General features: G+C 48.7%; 1 protein-coding gene and 1 pseudogene across 1 annotated transcript in view; one reads left to right on the top strand and one right to left on the bottom strand.

The window, feature by feature from the left end:
* Positions 1 to 436: 436 nt before the first annotated feature.
* Positions 437 to 19,685, top strand: part of LRRC1 (leucine rich repeat containing 1) — a 161,624-nt gene continuing 142,375 nt past the window's right edge. The window contains exon 1 of the mRNA XM_004696555.2: positions 437 to 595. Coding sequence (XP_004696612.1) covers positions 437 to 595 — 159 coding nt within the window. The remainder of the gene's footprint in view (positions 596 to 19,685) is intronic.
* On the bottom strand, positions 14,898 to 15,713 carry LOC101639991 (annotated as a pseudogene).

Raw genomic sequence — 19,685 nt, 5'->3', positions numbered from 1 at the left:
AGCGCTAGCCAGTAATGGCCATCATCTATTTTTAATCAGACCGATCGCAGGCAGGATGGTAAGCGAATCCCAGTCGCCAGTCGATTTAAATAACATTCCCGAGGCAAATCCAATCGCTTCAAACGAAGACACCTACGCGAGCGAGAGCCCCCGCCCGTCTGGCGGAGAGGCGCGCGCGGCGGCGGCGGCAGCGGGAGCCCTGTGGGCTGGCAGGGGACGGGCCGGCCGGCGCGAAGGGCGCCGGGACTTAGCTGGGGCTCCCGCCCGAGGTTCCGGGGAGAGTTTCGGGCCGCGAAGCCGGGCGCGAGCAACGAGCGAGCAGGGAGCCAACGAGCGCGGAGCGGGCAGCGGGCGGAGCGGAGCCGTCGGGCGGAGCGGGCTCGGAGCTCGGCGTCTCGGCGGCTCGGGACCCGGCTCCTGCGGCTGCGGGGCGGCGATGTTCCACTGCATCCCCCTGTGGCGGTGCAACCGTCATGTGGAGAGCATCGACAAGCGCCACTGCTCGCTGCTCTACGTCCCCGAGGAGATCTACCGCTACGCCCGCAGCCTGGAGGAGCTGCTCCTGGACGCCAACCAGCTCCGCGAGCTGCCGGAGGTGAGTGTCCAGCCTTACCTGCGCGCCGCCCGGGGAGCGCGGCCAAACCCGGCCGGCTGCGCCCCTGCCTCTCCCCTCCTGTAAAGCCCCTCCACCCCCTCCCTGCCTGTGACCCAGGCCCGACCCACCGGAATCACCCCCCCTCCGGCATTCACCTGCTTGTGCCTTTCCACCCTCAGCCCAGCCCCTTCCCGCTCGAAAACTTTCTCCTCTTTTTGTACAACGCGACTTGGTGTTTTCCAAGTGGAAAGAGAGCCGGCGTGTTTGGAGAAACGTTCTGGACGGGTACGTAGTGTAGGTACACGTCAAGGTACTTCCTCCGGACACCTGGCCCATTGTGCCAGACCAAGCGAGCCAGGTGGCATCGCTGGGCCCCCAGCTGGAGGGCCCAAGCTGGGCACCCCACTTCCCAGAGCTGTTCCCCTTCTCCGCCGATCCTTGATCACTGCCCGGAACGCGGCTCGCTTTTGTCCGGGGCCGGCCCCCCAGGAAGTGGGCAGCGCGCAGGGAACAGCACTATCTGCATCTTCCAAGCAATTTTCTCTGGGCCTTTTCTCCGCGGGACGGTGTTTGGCCGAGCTGGGGGTAGGCAGGCAGTGGCACCCCTTGGTGGCGCAGGGGTGAGGGACGCGATGGAGGAGGTCTGGCCCGGGGCAGCTGTGGACTGGTGCCCAGATGCCCAGCACCCAGGCCCTGCCTGCGTGGACCTGTTGCCTGTCGAGAGGGCCGCGGTGAACGTCAGCCGAGTCTGCCCAGCGTGTGAGCCTGGGGGCCGATTCTCCCGGAACAGCAGCCTGCTGACTCCTTGCAGTGGTGCGTTACCTCTCCAGACCTGGTTACGTAAATTAATCACTCCGCAGTGGCCAGAGCTGCCAGGGGGGCACATGCTGTGATTGTGCCCTAATGGAGGGTCGGGGTGGGTGGGTGGTGGGGAACTGCGAACTTTTAACCTCTGAGCTTGTCTTGGGTACTTAGTTCAAGTAACCCTTAAAGAGGAAGTCAGTGTGCAGAACTAATCCACAAGGTGTGCAGGAAGTAGAGAGGCTTCGGGAGTCCAGAGATTGCAGGAGTCCGGGAGAGGGCCCAAAGGCCTGAGAGCTGAAACTCAGATACCTTGCTTGAATATTAGTTGACATCAGATCAAGTCATTGTCACCATTGTCACTGCTTGTCCTCGTGGCCTGATAGGGTCTTTAGCGCTGACAGGTTGTTACAGAGATCAGAACTGTGTGTGTGCCTGTGTGTGTCCCCGCCCCGATATCTCAAGTGGGATTCCTCTTCATGAATAACTTTTATTGATTGGTGTGGCATTGATTGGTTGCCTTGCTGTCTGTAATTGTGAAGATTATCCTGACCAGGATCTTTGCAGAGCTTTTTTCCTAGGACCCTTTGCCAGGCAGTTCCCTCAGGCATGTATTATTTTGCAGGCATTTTCAAACACTTGGCTGTGCCCTTTAGTTTGTTAAAGTTGACTTGGCTCTGTAATCTCTAGGCATTGCTGTTACCAGAAGTATACCATACGCAATTTAACGGAACAAAAAGTTAGTTGACTTGAAATGTTCCAGGCTCTTCGTGGTGTTTTTGTTTGTTTTCTTTCACAGAGCTGGACGATTACCTTCGAAGAGGTTGACTTTTCCCTGCCTTCTGTAGTTTGTGGGCTTTCCTATAATCTTGGGGAATGCAGTTGGTATGGGAAATTATGGGTTTTTCACAGTGCTAGGTATTTCTACCAGTACTAAATAGAAGCTTCTCAGAAGCCCAAAATACAGTGTGATCTCTTTCTCAAAACTGCCATACTGCCATTGAGTCGAGGCAGGGAGACAGGGTAGAACTGTCCCCGTGAGTTTCTGGGACTCACTCTTCAGTGGTAGAAAGCCCCATCTTTCTCCCATGGAGCAGCTGGTGGGTTTGAACCGCTAAACATTGGAGTTAGCAGCCCAACACATTACCATTATACTACCAGGGTTCTCCATAGTATGATAGCACTAGGTAAATATGATAAATAGACCATTCCACCCCCTGCTGCAAAGGCCAGGTGTAGTCTTGTGTGTGGGTCATGATTGCTCTAACAATTCTTGAATTAGTCCTATAGTTTTTAAGCCATTCAAAATCCAGTTCCCTGATTTATTGTGTGCATGGGTGCTCGAGTGTGCACATGAACAGCCACTGTGAAAGCACAAAAGTTCTTCGAGTTACGGTTAAATTCCCTCCATGGGTTCTCTATTATTTCACCTTTGAGATCAATAGAGCCCATCAGCTTGGCTCACCACTGCCCCTGTTTCCCAACCCTGCTCTTCAACCGCTGCTTCACCAGCGGGTCATACCTCGGAGGTCATTTTTTATGGTGGCAGCCAAACCAGCCTCATGTGTTCTTTGTCATTGTTTGGAATCACGACTGAAGTGCAGGCCTGCATCCCCTACTCCAAAGAGCAAACAGACTCTCCAGACCCCAGGATAATGAAAAGCACCTCTTGTCCATCACAAAGTCTGTAACCTTCCATTTGCTCCAATGCCCCTCCTTTTCACAGATGGAGGAGGGCCTGGATCCAGGTAGAGTTAGACACACTAATTTTGGACACCCAGCAGGAATCTGGCCCATTTGAGTTTGTTTGTTTTTTTCACACCCGTCAAACCTTCAATTATTCAGCCTCTCTTATGTTATTCCTCTCATTAAAACTTGGCCTGAGTCAGCCCCACATTTACTGAGCTTTCCTTATTTGCTAGTTGCTGGGGATTCAGGGCTTACAGAAGGTAATGACTCCCACTAGCCACTCAGCTTTGTGGGGGAGACATGACCTTATTCTGGATGTGGTGAGTGTGGGGTGATGAGGGCACCCCAGTTACCACACTTCTCATCGTCTGTGAATCTGATGCCTGCTTGCCTTATTCTCCAGCTGACCTTTGCTGAACCGGCGCCCCTGTTTGTGGTCCAACCTGGTGACAACCTCTGTTCCGCAGAGAAAGCTTCAGAACTCTGCTGTTGAGCCTGGCTCCCGTTGCACCTGTCCCGTTGATGACAACCTCCCCCCACACCCCACATACACACACATAGCTGATCCCTTTGGGATCTATATTGACCAAGATGATCTGCCTTTGGGGTTTTGCTCACTCCCATGAGCAAAGTCTGGTACCCAGTAGATCTTGTTCAATAAACTGTTACTTAAACAAATCCAGAGTCTTGCAGAAATCTTCCTCCTCCTCCTCCTCCTCTCTCTCTCTTTCTTGAAGCATATCACTGCTGTGACACCTGGCCTTTTCTAGTGACATAAGAGACTGTTAAAGGTGGAAGGGCCTTTAAAATGAATGCTGGCCCATGTAGTGAGGTTGCTGCGTCTTCCCCTCACTGCATCTTTGTTTTCTCTTCTGTTTCCTCATTTTCTCTGACGCTGTTCATTTCCCCTCAATGTGAACTTGTTCTTGAGTACGGTAAACCCTGTGAAAACTGGGCCATAGATAAAGTGAACATCAACCAGAGAAGGACAGTTCAAATAGTTTTCATAAGTAGAGTGATTGATAAAGCTGTAAGGCGGAAAACTTGAGAGACCTGGAAAAACAAGGCAGTCCCTTTGAGTCCCGGCTTTCTTGGGTTTTATGTACTTCAGATAAGTGTGATGTTCTCCTTTGCCTCTCACATCAGCACAGCAGCTAGGCTGGTAGCCAGCAAATATTTGAATGAATGCTCTCAAGCATTCATTACTTAAAGCACTGATTTTCATCTTGTCACCTCCTGTTAATGAGAGTGAAGTTGATAATTTGTTGATTGCCAGATGATATTGCCTCAAATACCTGCCCATTCTGTTTATTCTACTCTTGTTTCCTGCTCCTCACCCCTCTAGTCACCATCTAACCCCAAATTCCACATTTGCTATCTTGTTCTTTGCCCACCTTGCCTATTAGAATATTAGCTGCAAGAAGGCAGAATGGTTTTGTTCACAGCTCAAGCTAGAACTGTCTACTACACCCCAAACCAAACCAAGCCCACTGCCGACGAGTCAGTTCTGACTGATCCTGACACTTGGTAGGGTTTCCAAGACTGTAAATCTTTACAGGAGTAGACAGCCCCTAATCTTTCTTCTGTGGAGTGGCTGATGGGATTGAACCACTGACCTTGCAGCCAGCAGCCCCATACCTAACCCATCGTGCCATCAAAGCTCCTAGTCTGGTACATAGTGGGATCTTACTTGCTTGTTGCATAAGTGAATTCCCACATGTGTCCATCCTGGGTAGGCTGTTTCTCTTTCTTAGCCATTATAATTTGCCTTTCCTATGTGCTGACCTGCTGTACACCCGTCTTTTGAAACTAGTGTGACACAATATCCGGTGCGCTTTCTCACCAGGTTTGGTTCTCCCTGTCTCTTAGGGTCTGGGCTTCTTCGACTACTTTAGGTTGGTAATACTTTTTATGGATTGTAATCATCCCTGCCATGACCATGGCGTCATGTCATCAAGTTCAGTCTCACCATCTGGGTCCCGCCCATTAAGAGGGCATAATCCCCACTTGGAATAAGTCAATTTTGTCTGAACCCTACTATGTTTTAATGTAGGTCTTGTGGTCTTATGTCCCAAATTTTCCTCGCTGCTTCCTTTCTGGGGGATGGGTGGTGGCAGGAGGGGGTGGGGGTGGGGCATCCTTTCTACTTGTCTCAAATGCTTATGGGCTATCTGTCTTTTTGTCCTTTCCTTCCCCTCAACACCCATCTTGTCACCCAGTTCTGTCATTTTCGCCCCCCAGGTGCCATCTTTTCTCTCCGTCTCTCATGGCTGCATGGCTGGTTGGCACTGGATTCATGTTATCCATTGTAGGATTCTTACTGCGGGAGCTCTTCAGTTACGGGCCTTGCCTTTAAAAAAAAGAAAAAAGCGCCTTATTTTTTAGTAAAAATGTATGCCACATACATGCCTTTCATTCAGCAGTTTCCTAGAATTAATGATCTGGACCGAATGATCAGTGAAACTCGTTGGTACATTGTATCAACGTTCTCCTTATTTTTGTTCAAATTGTTTCACTCTCATTGACTTAAACTCCTTGACTCACCACCTTCCTATCTGGGCTTTAAAATAGCTGTGGTCTGTTTGGTCTTTGGAGCCCTGGGGTTGGGGTGGAGTTAATGTTTGGGGCTGCTGATAAGTGCTAGGCTAGCAGTTCGACTTTACCATTTTACCAGTTGATCTGAGGGAGAAAGATGAGACTTTGCTGCTCATGTAAAGATTTACAGCTTCAGAAAAACGCCTCGGTGAATTGGAATTGACTCATTCTTGTTGTTTTGTTGCTAGGTGCTGTTGAACTGGGTCTGATTCGTAGCAACCCTGTGTGTAACCGAGTGATACACTGCCAAGCCTGCAGCATCCTCACGATCATTGTTATGCTTGCGCCTATTGTTGCAGCCACAGTGTCAGTCCATTTTATTCGAGGGTCTTCCTCTTTTGCACCGAACCTTCATTTTACCATGCACGATGATGTCTTTTTTCAGGGCTAGTCTCTTTTAATACTGTGAGACAAAAGCCTGGCCATCTTCACTTCAAGAAGCATTCTGGTTGTACTTCTTCCAAGACAGATTTACTTTTTACCTAGCAGTCCACAGTCTTCTTCACCAACACCATAATGCAAATGCCTCATGTCTCTGGTGGTCTTCCGCATTCATTGTCCAACTGCCACATGCTTATACGGCAATTGAAAAACCCACGGCACAGGTCAGGCACACCTCAGTCCTCAGAGGTGTTGCTCTTCAACACTTTAAAGGAAGTCTTGTGCAGCAGATTTGCCCAATGGAATAATATCGTTTGATTTCTTGATTACCTGCTACTTCCACGAGCATTGACTATGGAGCCAAGCAAAATGAAATCAACTTGATGGGAGTGGAATATTTGGTCTTAAAGAGGGGGAAAAAAAGATGTTGTTGATGTGAAGCATATACCCAGCAAAACATACACCAGTTGAACGATTATTCCCTGTACAATCCAATGTTAATACTTGTATACATTGGTCATACCGTAATTCTTCCCAGTCTTTTCTGAGCTGTTCCTTTCCCTTTAACATTAACCTATTCCCCTATAAGTGTCTGTCTAATTTTGCCGATGTCACATAAACCTCCAAACCAAGGAACCAGATCTGATGAGGATCGCGGTTGTATATGGTAGCCTCAGTCGCTACTTTCTGTTGTAAATACATCCGTCATACAAGTTTCTCCAATTCATTGTTTCAAAAGTGTACAATTCATTGACAGCAATCAAAGCAATCAGCTGTGCATGCTTATCCTCAATTAATGTGTTTTTCCCCCACCATTTGGTCTTTATAGATAATTTTAAAAGTCACGTGATACTCAAGGATGCGATCTTGACTTTAAAGTTAGCTAAAGGGGACTTCAGGGAATTGTTTCCATTCAAGAATTGAACAGTAGCTCAGGGCCCTACACCTGTGGGTCCAGTAAGTCTGAATTCTTTAGGAATTTGACTTTATATTCCACCTTCTCTCCATTTCTATCAGGATCCATCTAGTGTGTAAAGGGTTTGTCTCAAAGAGGCAAGGGGTGTTGGAATCAGGGAGCTCAGAACACCACTCTATCACTTGAGTTTGCTCTCTGAGCCTTAGGCTCCCTAGATGTTGAAGAAGTTGTAAAGCATAGTATAAAGTGACAGCTCATAGTTACATACATGTGTCTATGATCTGTCTGGACACTGTGGCAAGTTACTTTTATTCAAGAACAACATTTCATAAACTGAAGTTGGAGGACATTTTCCCTGTTATTTTATTTTAACTATAAATAATTTTAAAAATAGTCCTTTTAATAATAAATCCGAAAAAAACCAAAACAAACAAACAAAAAAACCCCCAAACCACCATTTATTGTCTAGCATCTGGATGACCTTACAGCTGAGGGAGGCCCATGTTTGAGTGCTGCTTCAGGAGTCTCCTGCGCCCAGGAAAGAACAGGTGCAGACTTGGTATGGGAATGATGTGTTTTCATCAGGGGATGGCTGTCCGTTGCACGAAGATCTCCTAACAGTTTGATTTGAGAACACGATTGGTAGTTGGTTGATCGCAGAGCCCACTGGTGTACACATCCTGGATTTCCGTGAATCTGGGCCATGAATGCAGTCCGTTCTGCATTTGTGTTGTCAGCAGTGAGGTTGCGTGTGCAAAATGGCATCGTTATCATCTGCCACGTTCAATTCATGTGGAGTTCTTGTGAGTTTTATTGGTTTGTATCAGGGTTCTAAATAGGTTTGCCTGTCATTTTAAGAGAGCTAACGCCCAACAAGGACATATGCCCACTTTTACATCAGTACATATTTAAGGCATATTGTTCGAAAGGCTTTGGGCCCCACTGCTGGGGTAAGAGAAGGCAAGAGAGTATTTTACCTTTGTAAATTGCAGTCCACACAAATCGCTAGGAGGCAGTTCTCATTCATCAGCTCTTCTGTTACTGTTACAATGAATGTTATAATTACATTGTTTCACACTTAATTGTTTTCTCATTGTTCTTCTATGTTGGTAGCAGCCTCCCTCCTTTCCCCTACATTGCGCTCCTCCCCCTACTCATTCTGCAGGCTAGAAAACAAACTAGAGAAGGGGTCCTTTGCTTTGGGTGAGTAAAGTCGCTTTGATTTCAGAAAGATGTTAGTATCTTCTGCATATTAATTATAGTAGCCACCACTTAGTGAGATTTTATTAGACTCCAGACATAATATTAAGTGCCCTACGTAAAGTATCTCTCTTAATCTGCATATATGATCCATTTAGCAATTACACTTTGGGTTTTGCAACTGCAGAAGTTGAGGTGTATGCATGTTTAAGAGACATGGTTAAGGGCAGTTCTGGAGAGAACATTTGAGCCCAGCTCCCTGTGTGCACTTACCTGGGCGTTTGATGAGCATTTTGGAAGGGAACGCCAGGACAGCTTGAGACGTCTCCTGCTTTCTGGGCCGTTGTGGGAAGTTGGTGACATTCAAACTGGCAGGAGGGAAAGCCTTTGGTTGCTGCTGAAACTCCAATGGGGGCTGCCTGATGGGGAGGGAGGGACTGACTAGAGAGGATTCTGGGCTCGCATCATAGAGAGTCTTGGTTGGTTTTGCTAAGGAGATGAATTCCATTCTGTAGGCAGAGGTGCGAGATAGCTAGGTCTTCGTTTGAGAGAACTGAATCTGGGAGTCTAGTCAGGGGCCCCTTGCACCAGCCTATTGTGCACTATTGAGTAGATTCTGACTCATGGGGAGCCGGGAGCTGCCCTATCTATCCATGTATGGGGGAGCACAACTTCTCTGTATGTTTTTCTGGGCTGTGATCTTTTGTGGGATCAGACCTCCAGGTCTTTTTCTCCATCAGAGTAGGAGCCGCTGGTAGGCTTGAACCTCTGACCTTTGGATGAAGGGCTGGGTGGTTAACCATTGCTCCACCAGGGCCTCGTACAGCAGTCTAGGCCAGAAGAAACAACTCCTGACTTTGGCGATGATGATGATGAGGAGGAGGAAGAGATGGCATTGTCAAAGATGTTTACTCTAGGGTGAGCCTGCCCACGAGTTAGTCAGTTTTTTCTTTATCATCTTCCAAGCCATGCTGACCCAACTGGGGCATTTTGTAAATATTGTCAGGTACACACCACCCCCTCTGGGGGGCATTATCCTTGATTCTGTGGTGTCCCAGTGCCCAGCTTGTAAATTGCTCTTGAAAATATGGCAAGTCTGTACTGGGGAGTTTGTCTTGAGGGAGAGAGATGGACAGGCCAAGGCTTATTTCTGGTTTTGTTCCGATGCATGTCCTCACCCATTGTGTGGTCTGGTAGCCCGTGATTGCATGTTGCTGAGCACTGTGACCCTGTTGTATGTGCTGCCCCAAGAACGTCAGTGTCTTCATCGTCTGCTGAGAACGTTAAAGAAGACTAACACTGTGGAGTTTTAGTTTATGGTTCTAGAGTAATTTGGGAGTTACACTGGTTGCTGGCATGTCTTTCAAAAAAAAGTTTAACGTCTTTTGAGAAAAAGTGATTACAATAACTTAATAGAGCTTTTCTACAGTTAACATTGGAACCCCTGGCAGGTGCAAGCAGTGAACATACGGGGCAGCTCATTGAAAGGTTGGAGGTTCAGCCCCCTTGAGAAGGAAATGCCTGGGAATCTACTGAAAGATAAACAGACAAAACCAGCCATCAGAACCCTCCGGAGCACAGTTCTTCTCTCACACGTGTGTTTGTTGACATTGACTGAGTCATACTGTCAGTCTGATCAAGTGGCTAAATGCACTTGCATCTTCCACAGCCTCCACTCCCTCCCCTCAGGAACTCCCAATGGGCGGGAAGACCTCCACTCATTTGCCCACCATCCCAGGGCATTCTCGTCTCCGCTAGAACCTGTCCCTTTCTTCAGAAGGTGCTTGGGGTCTCTTTAAAACAGTGGTTCTCCACCTTCCTAATGCCGCCACCCTGTAATCCAGTTCCTCATGTGGTGGTGACCCCCAACCACAAGATTATTTTCGTTGCTACTTCATCACTGTCATGTTTCAACTGTTATCAATTGTCATGTCACTATCTGATATGCAGGATATATTTTCATGGTTCCAAATTGAACATCATTAAAGCACAGTGATTAATCACAAACAATATGTCATTCTATATTATGAAATATTTATTTCTAGTGACAAATAAATGACATTTTGTCTTGAAGCATGGTGTAGCATGGGTAACAGTCTTCATACTGGGTACTCATATGTGGGTGTCTCTGCATGTGGGCGGACCGCCTGGAGACGGATAGAGGAGCGGTGTCTTCGTTCCTAAAACCATCAGAAATGTGTGTTTTCCAGTGGTCTTAGGTGACCCCTGTGAAAGGGTGGTTCAACCCCAAAGGGGTCGTGACCCGCAGGTTGAGAACCACTTCTTTAAAAGGACCATTTACCAAAGCCTGAGTGACACATTGGGCTGCTAACTGCAAGGCCAGCAGTTTGAACCCACCAGCCGTTCAGGAGGAGAAAGATGAGGTTGTCTGCGTTTGTAAAGACTGACAGTCTCAGGACCCCCAAGGACAGTGCCTGTCGGGTTGGAAGGTTGGGGATGGAGAACAGGCAGTGCTCGCATAGGAGGACCAGAAATTGTGGGGTAAGCATTTTTAGCAAAAATCTCAGCCAGGATTCTGCTGTAGCATGTGACAGTTCCCCCGGGTAAGGATTTGGTGAGTGTTGCAGGCTTGTCACTTCTGCTCACAGAAGTCTTTGGGAAATTAGCCTACTCTAGGACTGCCCAGAACACGGGACTGAAAACGCTTGGCCTGTGCCTCACAAGAGTTATGGGAAGGGGTGAGATCATGGATCAGACCTTGGTAAGTGCGTAGAAGGACCTTCAGGATGTCCATTAACTTTCTCTTGGGTATTACTTAGTGGACATAGGTGGTAATTTGCTATTGCATGTGGTGTTTTAGAAGTCCTAATAGTGATTGTGTGGAGTGTAAAATACCGTGAACTCGCAGAACTCAGATGGATTCCCCGCCTCCCCCGCCCCATCATTATTTTGAAGAGTTCCTTATCTAGGCTGTAATTTCTGGATTCCAGAGAATTCAACTTGCTTGGAAGACATTTGGTATATTTGTTTTCAAGGACCCAAAGGAATGAGTTTGCTCTGTGGTGGGTGGAAAGAGGTGTTACACCTAATTACAGTATGTTCCGGGTTGATTTCTGGACCATGTGGCTGAACAGAGAGGATTCTGTGTACCCTGATGACTAGTCACACAATGCACGTGGGTATCGTTTGGACAAGACAAGCAGGAGGGGCTGTCTGCTGGAGGGAGCGCAGTGGAGAGGCCTGGAGTCGGATGAGCGCTTGTGAAGGCTGGGGAGTGACTTTCAAGCTTGGCCAGATGTCATGCGGGGCGGTGTGGCTGCTGGCCTTGATTTCGATGGTCCAGTGCCCTTCTCCTGAAGATGCTCAGTTAATGCTTGTGAGTGAGTCATGACCTTGTGTGTATGTGCTGCACCCTGATCCTCATCTGAATCTGCGTCCTACAGGCCGCAGCTCTGAAAACCCTGTGGAGCACTCTTGGGGACTGTCAAGAGTGGAGAACCACCTTGATGGTAACTAACAACATACGTGTAGCTGGCCCTGGGCAGAGGCTCACTGGGATTGAGGCAGGCAGGAACACAAGTCTCTGGTTTTCACCAGAGTAAGTCCAGACCAGCTTGGAAGAGCAGGGAGAGCTTCTTAGACAGGGAGCTTTTGTGAGGTGCCACAGCCTTGTGCTATGGGGTACAGATCCTCTGAGCTGCCCTGCCAAGCAGCCTGGCTCTATGTCTGATCAGGAGGGCAGGACTCGTTGCAAAATGTAGGGGTACAAGATGCTTGGGCATTAACTTGATGGCTGAATGGTATAGCCCCTCCCTTTGTCCCCCTCCCCTGTTTTTGGAAGGCTCATTGCAGCCTCTTGACTTGAAGAGACCATGTGCATCGTGGTTAGGAAATGGCCCCCCGAGCTTGTGGCCCTTTTGACAAATAACTCCTTGTTCTGAATTTGCCTCTCTGCCAGAATTTGCTCCTCTATAAAAAGAAGGTAGCGATCGTTCCTACCTCATGGAATTGTAGGAGAATTAATCGAGTTAACATGTATCACATGTGTGTAGCATACATAAAGCACACAGTCCAATTTGGTGGTTGTTGCTTTCCAGTTTTTGACTGTGACGGAGTTCCCAACTCCTTCATTCTTGCCTCCTTCAAATCTTTCTCGATGCTCCCGTCAGAGTGAGCTTTCTGAAACAGCCACCGTCAGTGGCTGGGAATGCTGCTTTGTGCTTCTAAGTCTTTGTTTTGATCGTTGCATCTGCTGTGAAGTATCTTATTCCCTCCTCCTTTGCCTGGCACACTCCCCCTCCTCCCTTGGGACCCAGTGCAGGAGATAATATTCCTTTGGGAAGCTTTCTCTCCCCTCTGTGGTCTCTGGAGACACCCGCGCCCTCTCATTTCTGCCCCCCACCAGTGCGTGTTCTTGAAAGCGACCCGGCTCTCCTGCCAGGTCCTGCTGCCTAACAGAGCAGCCGGCACGGAGCAGCCATGCACAGTATCTCTCAACAGCATTCTTGGGGGAGAATGCTGTCAGCCCTGGTGGGGAGTGAATTTAGAATTGAGTTTGGGCCAGAGCGGTATCTGAGTGAGAGCTTGCCGACTGTGCCAGGAGCTGGGCTCCCTGCAGTCCTTGCACACGTAGGTGGTGCCACAAGGGAGTGAGGACAGCACTGGCCTGGGAGTAGCTCAGTCTTGGTTTCTTCCTCGCGCTACCCCAACACTCGCAGTGGGACCGTGGGCAAATCATGCCACCTCTAGAGCCTGTTGCCGTCTCGGAGTGGTGAAGGGTTGTTGTGAGCAGTGCCCAAAGTTCCTTTGAGAACTGATCACTTCTGATGCCAATCTTGTGATTTGAGGCTCCATGCTAAGTTCACGAGAGCAATGCCACCGTTGTACATGTGTTCCGTGAAGTTGCCCAAGGAGGTTCATGGCACCACAAGGCTAGGCTGACACCTTATAATCAGGGATTAGATAACAAGGAGAAACAGCTTCAGTGTTGGCCCCGCCGGGGTCAGTGTGTGAGGGGAGCAGGGAAAAGGTTCAGCAGATGGTCCTAAGTGCCCTCACGCTCTCACACAGACACACACAGCTACCCTTCAGCGCTCGCCCTTCCGAGTGCCACTTTCAGTTCAGCAGCCTGCACAAATGAGGTGCATCGGGCCCCTCGCCTGGGACTTTGTGTTCCCTCCTTATGTTAGTTCAAGCCATTCAGAAATGGCTGGTTGAAGAACTCAAGAGACTTTATTTCTGGCAACTTCCCTTTGGGGCTGCTACCGGACAAATGCTGCCCTATTTGTTTTCTGTGGTTGATAGATGCGGGGAGCAGGCTCCTCACGGATGGCGTCGTGCAGAGTGTAAGTCTGTCTACTGTTTGGCTGAAAGGTGGTCTCTGGGTGTCCATTCAGTTCCAGGTTAGAAGGGTGACCATGGACCAGAGTGCTAGGGGTCCTACCACTCTCTCTCAGACCATTCCAAGTGGGCTTTTTCATGGTTTTGAATTTTGTTCTGCATTTTCCTCCCACTCTTTCTTTAGTGCTAGCCTAGCACCAACTATTTTTTAAAACCACTTTTTAAAAGCTCTAAGGGGCTGAAGATGGAGTGCCGAGTGCGTGAAGGTGACATTTTACCTACAGGTTCCATAGAATACAGGCCTGGCAAATTGCCTCTTGTAAAGATGACCCCCCCCCCCCACCTTCTAGCTGCTGTTGTTACTGTTGCTGTTGCTGGGTGCCTAGTGACTGTTCAAGTGGGTTCTGAATCCCAGGACCCTCCCTCTGTGCAACACAGGGAAACATTGCCCGGACCTGCGCCGTCCGTCCTCACAGTTGCCGTTATGCTGTTATGTTTGAGCCCGTTGTTGTATTGCAGCCACGAGTTAGGTTTTTTTTTTAGCTAGACAGAATCTTAGAATCCCTTAGAGCAGTGGTTCTCAACCTTCCTTTCATACAGTTCCTCATGTGGTGGCGACCCCCCCCAACCATAAAGTGGGTTTTGTTGCCACTTCATCACTGTAATTTTGCTACTGTTACGAATAGGGTGACCCCTGTGAAAGGGGTCACGACCCACAGGTTGAGAACTGCTGCCTTAGAGCGCATCCACTCCTGCCAAGGGAGAGAGGCAGTAAATGGGTGTTTGACTAAGAATTTCAGATAGTGATAACAAACCACAAAGGAAGAGGAAAATGTTGCCGGATGCCATTGAACAGATCCTGATTCATTATGACCCCGTGCAACTGAGTCGAACTGTCCCCTAGGGATTTCTCGGTTGCAATCTCTAGAGAATCCAATCGCCAGGCCTTTCTTCCATGAAGCTGCTGGGTGGGCTTGTACTGCCAACCTCTTAATTAGCAGCCAAGTGCTTAACCACTGTACCACAGGTCTTCAGAGTTCCCTATTTGAGTCTGAGAACAGTGGGTTCAGTAGGGAGGGGTGTATGTGTGTGTACATGTGTATACAGACTGCAACTGGTGAAGTTGTTATTGGTGGGCGGGGGGAGTGTTCGAAAATGACTGTTCTGTAACTTGCTGTGCACTGTTTCAGCAGAAAGGCATGATTTCTGGTAAAACTATCCCTGTGCTTCGTTATAACAGAAACATGTTTTTATAAGCCTAGTTTACATGTGTCACTATCCCTTGAAGCTTAAAATGGCATGCTGACTTACTTTTTGAACCTTCTACTGTGCTTCCAGCAGAACGGTCCTTATTTATTTATTTATTTATTTATTCTGAAGGACTAGTTTTATTATGTACAAAAACCAGCCATGCGTGAGCTAGCCCAGCTTGGTGGCAAGTTCTTTGGTCTTGGCCTTTTCTAGCTTGGCGATTCGGGCCACCCACTTGGGGCCCAGCACATTGCCACCCCAGTGGCGGCGGATCTCGTCAAACCTGTCATTATAGTTGGTCCTGATGGCTTCCACTAGCTTAGCCAAGGCTCCTTTGTCTTCCGAGTTCACCTATGTGAAGGCGACGGTGGTGCAGGTCTTCCTGTGCACCAGGCGCCCCAGCCGGGCCTTGCTCTTGATGATGCAGTAGGGGACCCCCATTTTCCCGCACAGGGCTGGCAGGAAGACCACCAGCTCAATGGGGTCCACGTCGTGGGCGATCACCACCAGCTGAGCCTTCTTGTTCTCCACCAGAGTGGTGACGGTGTTGACCCCCGCGCGCGCAGGACAGGCGGCCTCTAGGTGGGGACGTCCCCTTTGCCGGCAGCCTTCTTCTCGGCCCGCGCCAGCAGCCTCTGCTTCTTCTCCTGCTTCATCTCCGGCCGGTACTTGTGGGCCAGCTTCAGCAGCTGGGTGGCTGTCTGCCGGTCCAGGGCCTGGGTGAACTGGTTGATGGCGGGCGGCACCTTCAGCCGCTTGTACAGGATGGCGCGCTGGCGCTGCAGCCGGATGTAGTGCGGCCACCGGACGAAGCGGGTGAGGTCCCTCTTGGACTGGATGTCCTGGCCGATGCCGAAGTTCTCGGCCTGCTTCTCGAACAGGGGGTTCACCACCTTCTTGGCCTCCTGCTTCTTCACGACGGCCGGCGCCGGGGCCACCTTCTTGCCCTTGGCCTTCTTCCCTTTCGGCATCTTGGCTGGCTGGACGAGAGAGCCAGAGCGGTCCTTAGTATCCAGTCAAGACACTGTTCCAGATCGTGCGATCTCATCTGTATGTGCCCAAAGCTCAAGCTGTTGCTTTCTGTGCTGTCATCCTTGCTTTCCTCCCAGTTGCTGGTGTGCTCGCTACAATATTGTGAGAATGAAGCAGTAATTACGGACAAAGAAGGGGAAACATTGAAAAGGCTTCTGCTCAGTTATTAATAATGTTGTAGCTAATAATGTGATTCATTGTACGAGGATTTTACAAAGCAGTTTTGTTGTTAGGATTCATATCATCCAAGAAAGATTACATTTAAGCAATTTTTAGCTACATGCGCCACACCCTATTCAACGAGTGAACTTGAGGGTAAGCATGACTAAGGATTCTGAGTGGTGTGATACTCCATTCTCACACTGGCTGACACTGCTGTTAGGGAAGGTTTCTCGGAGGAGGGGGCTTTTGTTTTGATGGGCGGGGCGCAGGGCTCCTGTAGGAACTCAGGGAGCCTGGTAAGGGGTTTGGAGTTTCTAAAGGTAGCTTTATGGACATATAATAATCATGTCACACACTTTAACAGCCCGGCCATATTAAAAAGAGTTGTACAGTCATCACTACAATCAGCTCGAGAACGCTTTCTTCTCACACTCGTTAGGTCCCCATTTCCCTCCAGCCTCCCCTCCAATACTCTCAATAAGCCATTCATCCACTTACTGTCTCAATAGATTTTCCTGTTCTGGATTTCAAATACTGGAAAACATACCGAGAAACAAGCACACTGGAAGGGCAGTGAGGAAGTGATGGTGGCTTGGGAGGTGTCGCAGTGGAGTCTGGGATGTGCTGAGCCAGGAGGGTGCAGTTGATGAAACATGCTGCTGTGGCATATGTAAGATTTTGGTTTTATTAACTGGGGGGAATGGTAGAGCTGCTTACTGGGTTGGGGAAGGCTTCAAAAGAGAGTCTATGCTGTATAGGAACTGATAAGACCTCAGTCGGGGCACACAGAGCTGAGGAGAGAAAGCCTGGGTCTTGGTACTGATGATGGTCAGCTATGCTTTTGAGAGTTTTTGGACAGTATGCCTTTTGAACTGTTTTAAACAGTTTGCATGGTGAACTTTCATAATCTGCACAACAGTTATTGCCTCGCGTTGTATTTGAATAGCCTTGTTTTACAGATGAAGGCACTGGGCCACAGAGAGGCTAGTAAAGGGCAGAGCTGGAATTGAACTGATGCTAGTTAGCTTGGAAAGCAGTGCTGCTAACCATTGGCCTTTCCTCCTCAAGGTCAAGCATAGGGAGCTGGTCTTGCCTGCACCGAAAGCCCCGCTGATTAGCCACGGGGTGCATCGCCGGGGAAGTGGGTTATTTTTGCACCCTTAAGAAAAAGAGCACAGAATTGAAACATCATTTAAGAATCTGGCCACCAAGATCATTCAAGCACGATCTTTCAGACAAGATGAGTGGTACGGGTTTTTCTGTCACCGGGTGTCTTCCTTCAGGAAGCATCTTCTGGCTGTAGTCTCACAGCTTCTCTGTCCTCCGGAAGAAAAGGTGGTTTACAGAAAATCTCGAGCAGCAGTGTTAACATAGCTGGAGCCTCATTATTTGTATTCTGCGCGTAGTTGCTCTGCCATGATCCTATTTGCCTTGTTCCCAAAGCATGAAATCAAGTGGTTAGCTTATGTGGGTGGTTATTAGCCTTGGTCAGAAAGGTCAGTATTATAAAGACATTCATACATACTTTCTGGAACTATACACGTTCAAAATAAAGCTAGACATCGATGCTAATAAGATTAAGTTAAAACAAAATTTGCATTTTACACTAGACCCAGCTTGCCAAAGGAACCCTGGTGGGTTGTGGGTTAGGCATTATTAGGCTGCCGACCTATGATCGGCAATTTGAACCCATTCCCACCCCTCCACCCTGGCCACACACGCACTGAAGGAGCCCTGGTGGCATCGTAGTGGTTACAAGTGGGGTTTGCTAACCGAAAGGTCAGTTGGAAACCACCTGCAGCTCCGTGGGAGAAAGTTGAGGGTCTCTACTCCCATAAAGAGTTATAATCTCAGAAACCCACAGGGGCCGGTCTACCCTGTCCTATGGGGTCGCGGTGAGTTGTGATTGACTCAATCAATGCCAGCGAGGTTGCTGGTTGGAGCCACTCCACTGGAGAAAAATGAGGATGTTTGCTCCTGCAGAGATTTACAGCCTCAGAAGTCCTGTATAGGATTGGATGAGGCCAAACCAAATCAATGGCAAATCTGTTGGCACTGAATGTGCTATATGTAATTTCTCACTGCCATCAAGTCAATGCTGACTCATAGCAACCCCCCTGTAGGTTTCTGAGACTATAACTGGTTAAGAGAGTAGAAAACCCAGTCTTTCTCCCACAGAGCAGCTAGCTGGTGGTTATGAACTGCTGACCATGTGGATCGTAGCCCATACATAATCGTTACACCACCTAATAGTATGCTACAATTACTCACATATTTGACTTTCCAAAACTCCATTCTAAAATGGCAAGTGGGGAGGGGAAAGCTATTACACATGGCCACCATGTAACTAGTGATTCTGTGACATGCTATAGTGACCAGGAGAAAAGCCAGTCAGACTCCGACTCTTCAACCTTGCCCCTACCAATGAATAAACCACCCTGCCCTAACCCAGTTAGTATTTTACTGTTTGAAAAGAGAATCGGTGTCAAGGTGCATACAAATGAGCCTTAGGTTACTTGTGATGTGGTTTATATAGTCATTTTAAAACATGTCTGTAGCTTTAAAAATGTTGGCATTTACATTTTCAGGTTTAGGCCTGCAGGACGAGGCAGAGATGTCTGTGATTTCTGCTCCCTGGTGACAAGTGATCAGTTGCTGTTGAATCGATTCCAATTCAGGGTGAATCCCATGTGTGAGCTCCATCAGTGCCTTTGGCTTTTTGTGTTTTTTATTAGTTGGGTTGGCCCTGAAGATAGATGGGGAATACTCTTGAGTGTAAATAACAACAACAACAAAAAAACTCTGCTCAAAATGCCTTCAGCAAAAGCAGGCATGGAGTGATTTCCCAGCGCCGGCAGCCTGAAGGCAGGCGGTGGGTTTGGCTCAGCTGACGGGCACTGCCAGGCGCTGGTGTGGCTTTTCTTTGATTGACTGGAACCTGGGCTCCAGCCGCTACTCCTAGGTTAGCATCAGGCAGAAAGGGCAGACGGTCTCAGGGTCTTCCCGAGCCACACGAGAGGCCGAGGATGCCGAGGTTGTTTGTCCTTCCTACCTGCCTTCCTTCCTTTTTGCCTCTCCAGGTAGGGAAGGAATACCAGTAAGGACGTTGGGTATGGGTGTGGGGTGGGAGGGTTGTGAGGTAGCAGTAGGGGTGGGGGCATTGGGTAGAGGTAACAACTAAGGGGACTGGGGATGGATGAGGGGTGGGCAGCCGGCAGTACCCACTCCCCTCACTCGCAGCCCCCTGCTGTGGCGTTGGTTCTGAGTGGGACTGAGTAGGTGGGCATGCCTGTCAAGAGGAGAGAAAGACAAGCTGCTAGGTTGTACCATCACCCTTCTTCCTTCCACCCTTGGTCTTCTGCAAAATACACAGGGACCTCACCTTCGGCTCAGGAAAGGCATTTCTGGCAGGAGTGATTTTCAGTTTAGAAGTGGTTTGTTGTTTTTTTTGAGTTGGTACATTTTGACATATTCCCTGAATTTAATTCACACAGTGTGTGTGACAAATTTTGTGAGGAAGAGGAAAACTGGGAAGTACCTTCCCAACACCTCTCCGGTTCCCTTCTGTGATGTTTATCAGGGTCGGACTCGGCTGGGTGTCTGTTTGTTTCCAATCAGTTTGTCTTCGGGGACTTACTTTATTTGTCTCTGCCCCAGGCACTGGGGAATTCAGCATCTTGGCCACAGGAAATAATCAGAAAGCGTCTATTGCATTGAACATGTGTGTGTGTGTGTGTGTGTGTGTGTGTGTGTGTGTGTGTG

This window comes from Echinops telfairi, unplaced genomic scaffold, assembly GCF_000313985.2.
Source record: "Echinops telfairi isolate 266 unplaced genomic scaffold, ASM31398v2 ScPeMD7_3533;HRSCAF=4204_1, whole genome shotgun sequence".
NCBI lineage: Eukaryota > Metazoa > Chordata > Mammalia > Afrosoricida > Tenrecidae > Echinops > Echinops telfairi.
This window is presented reverse-complemented; position numbering and strand designations above follow the sequence as displayed.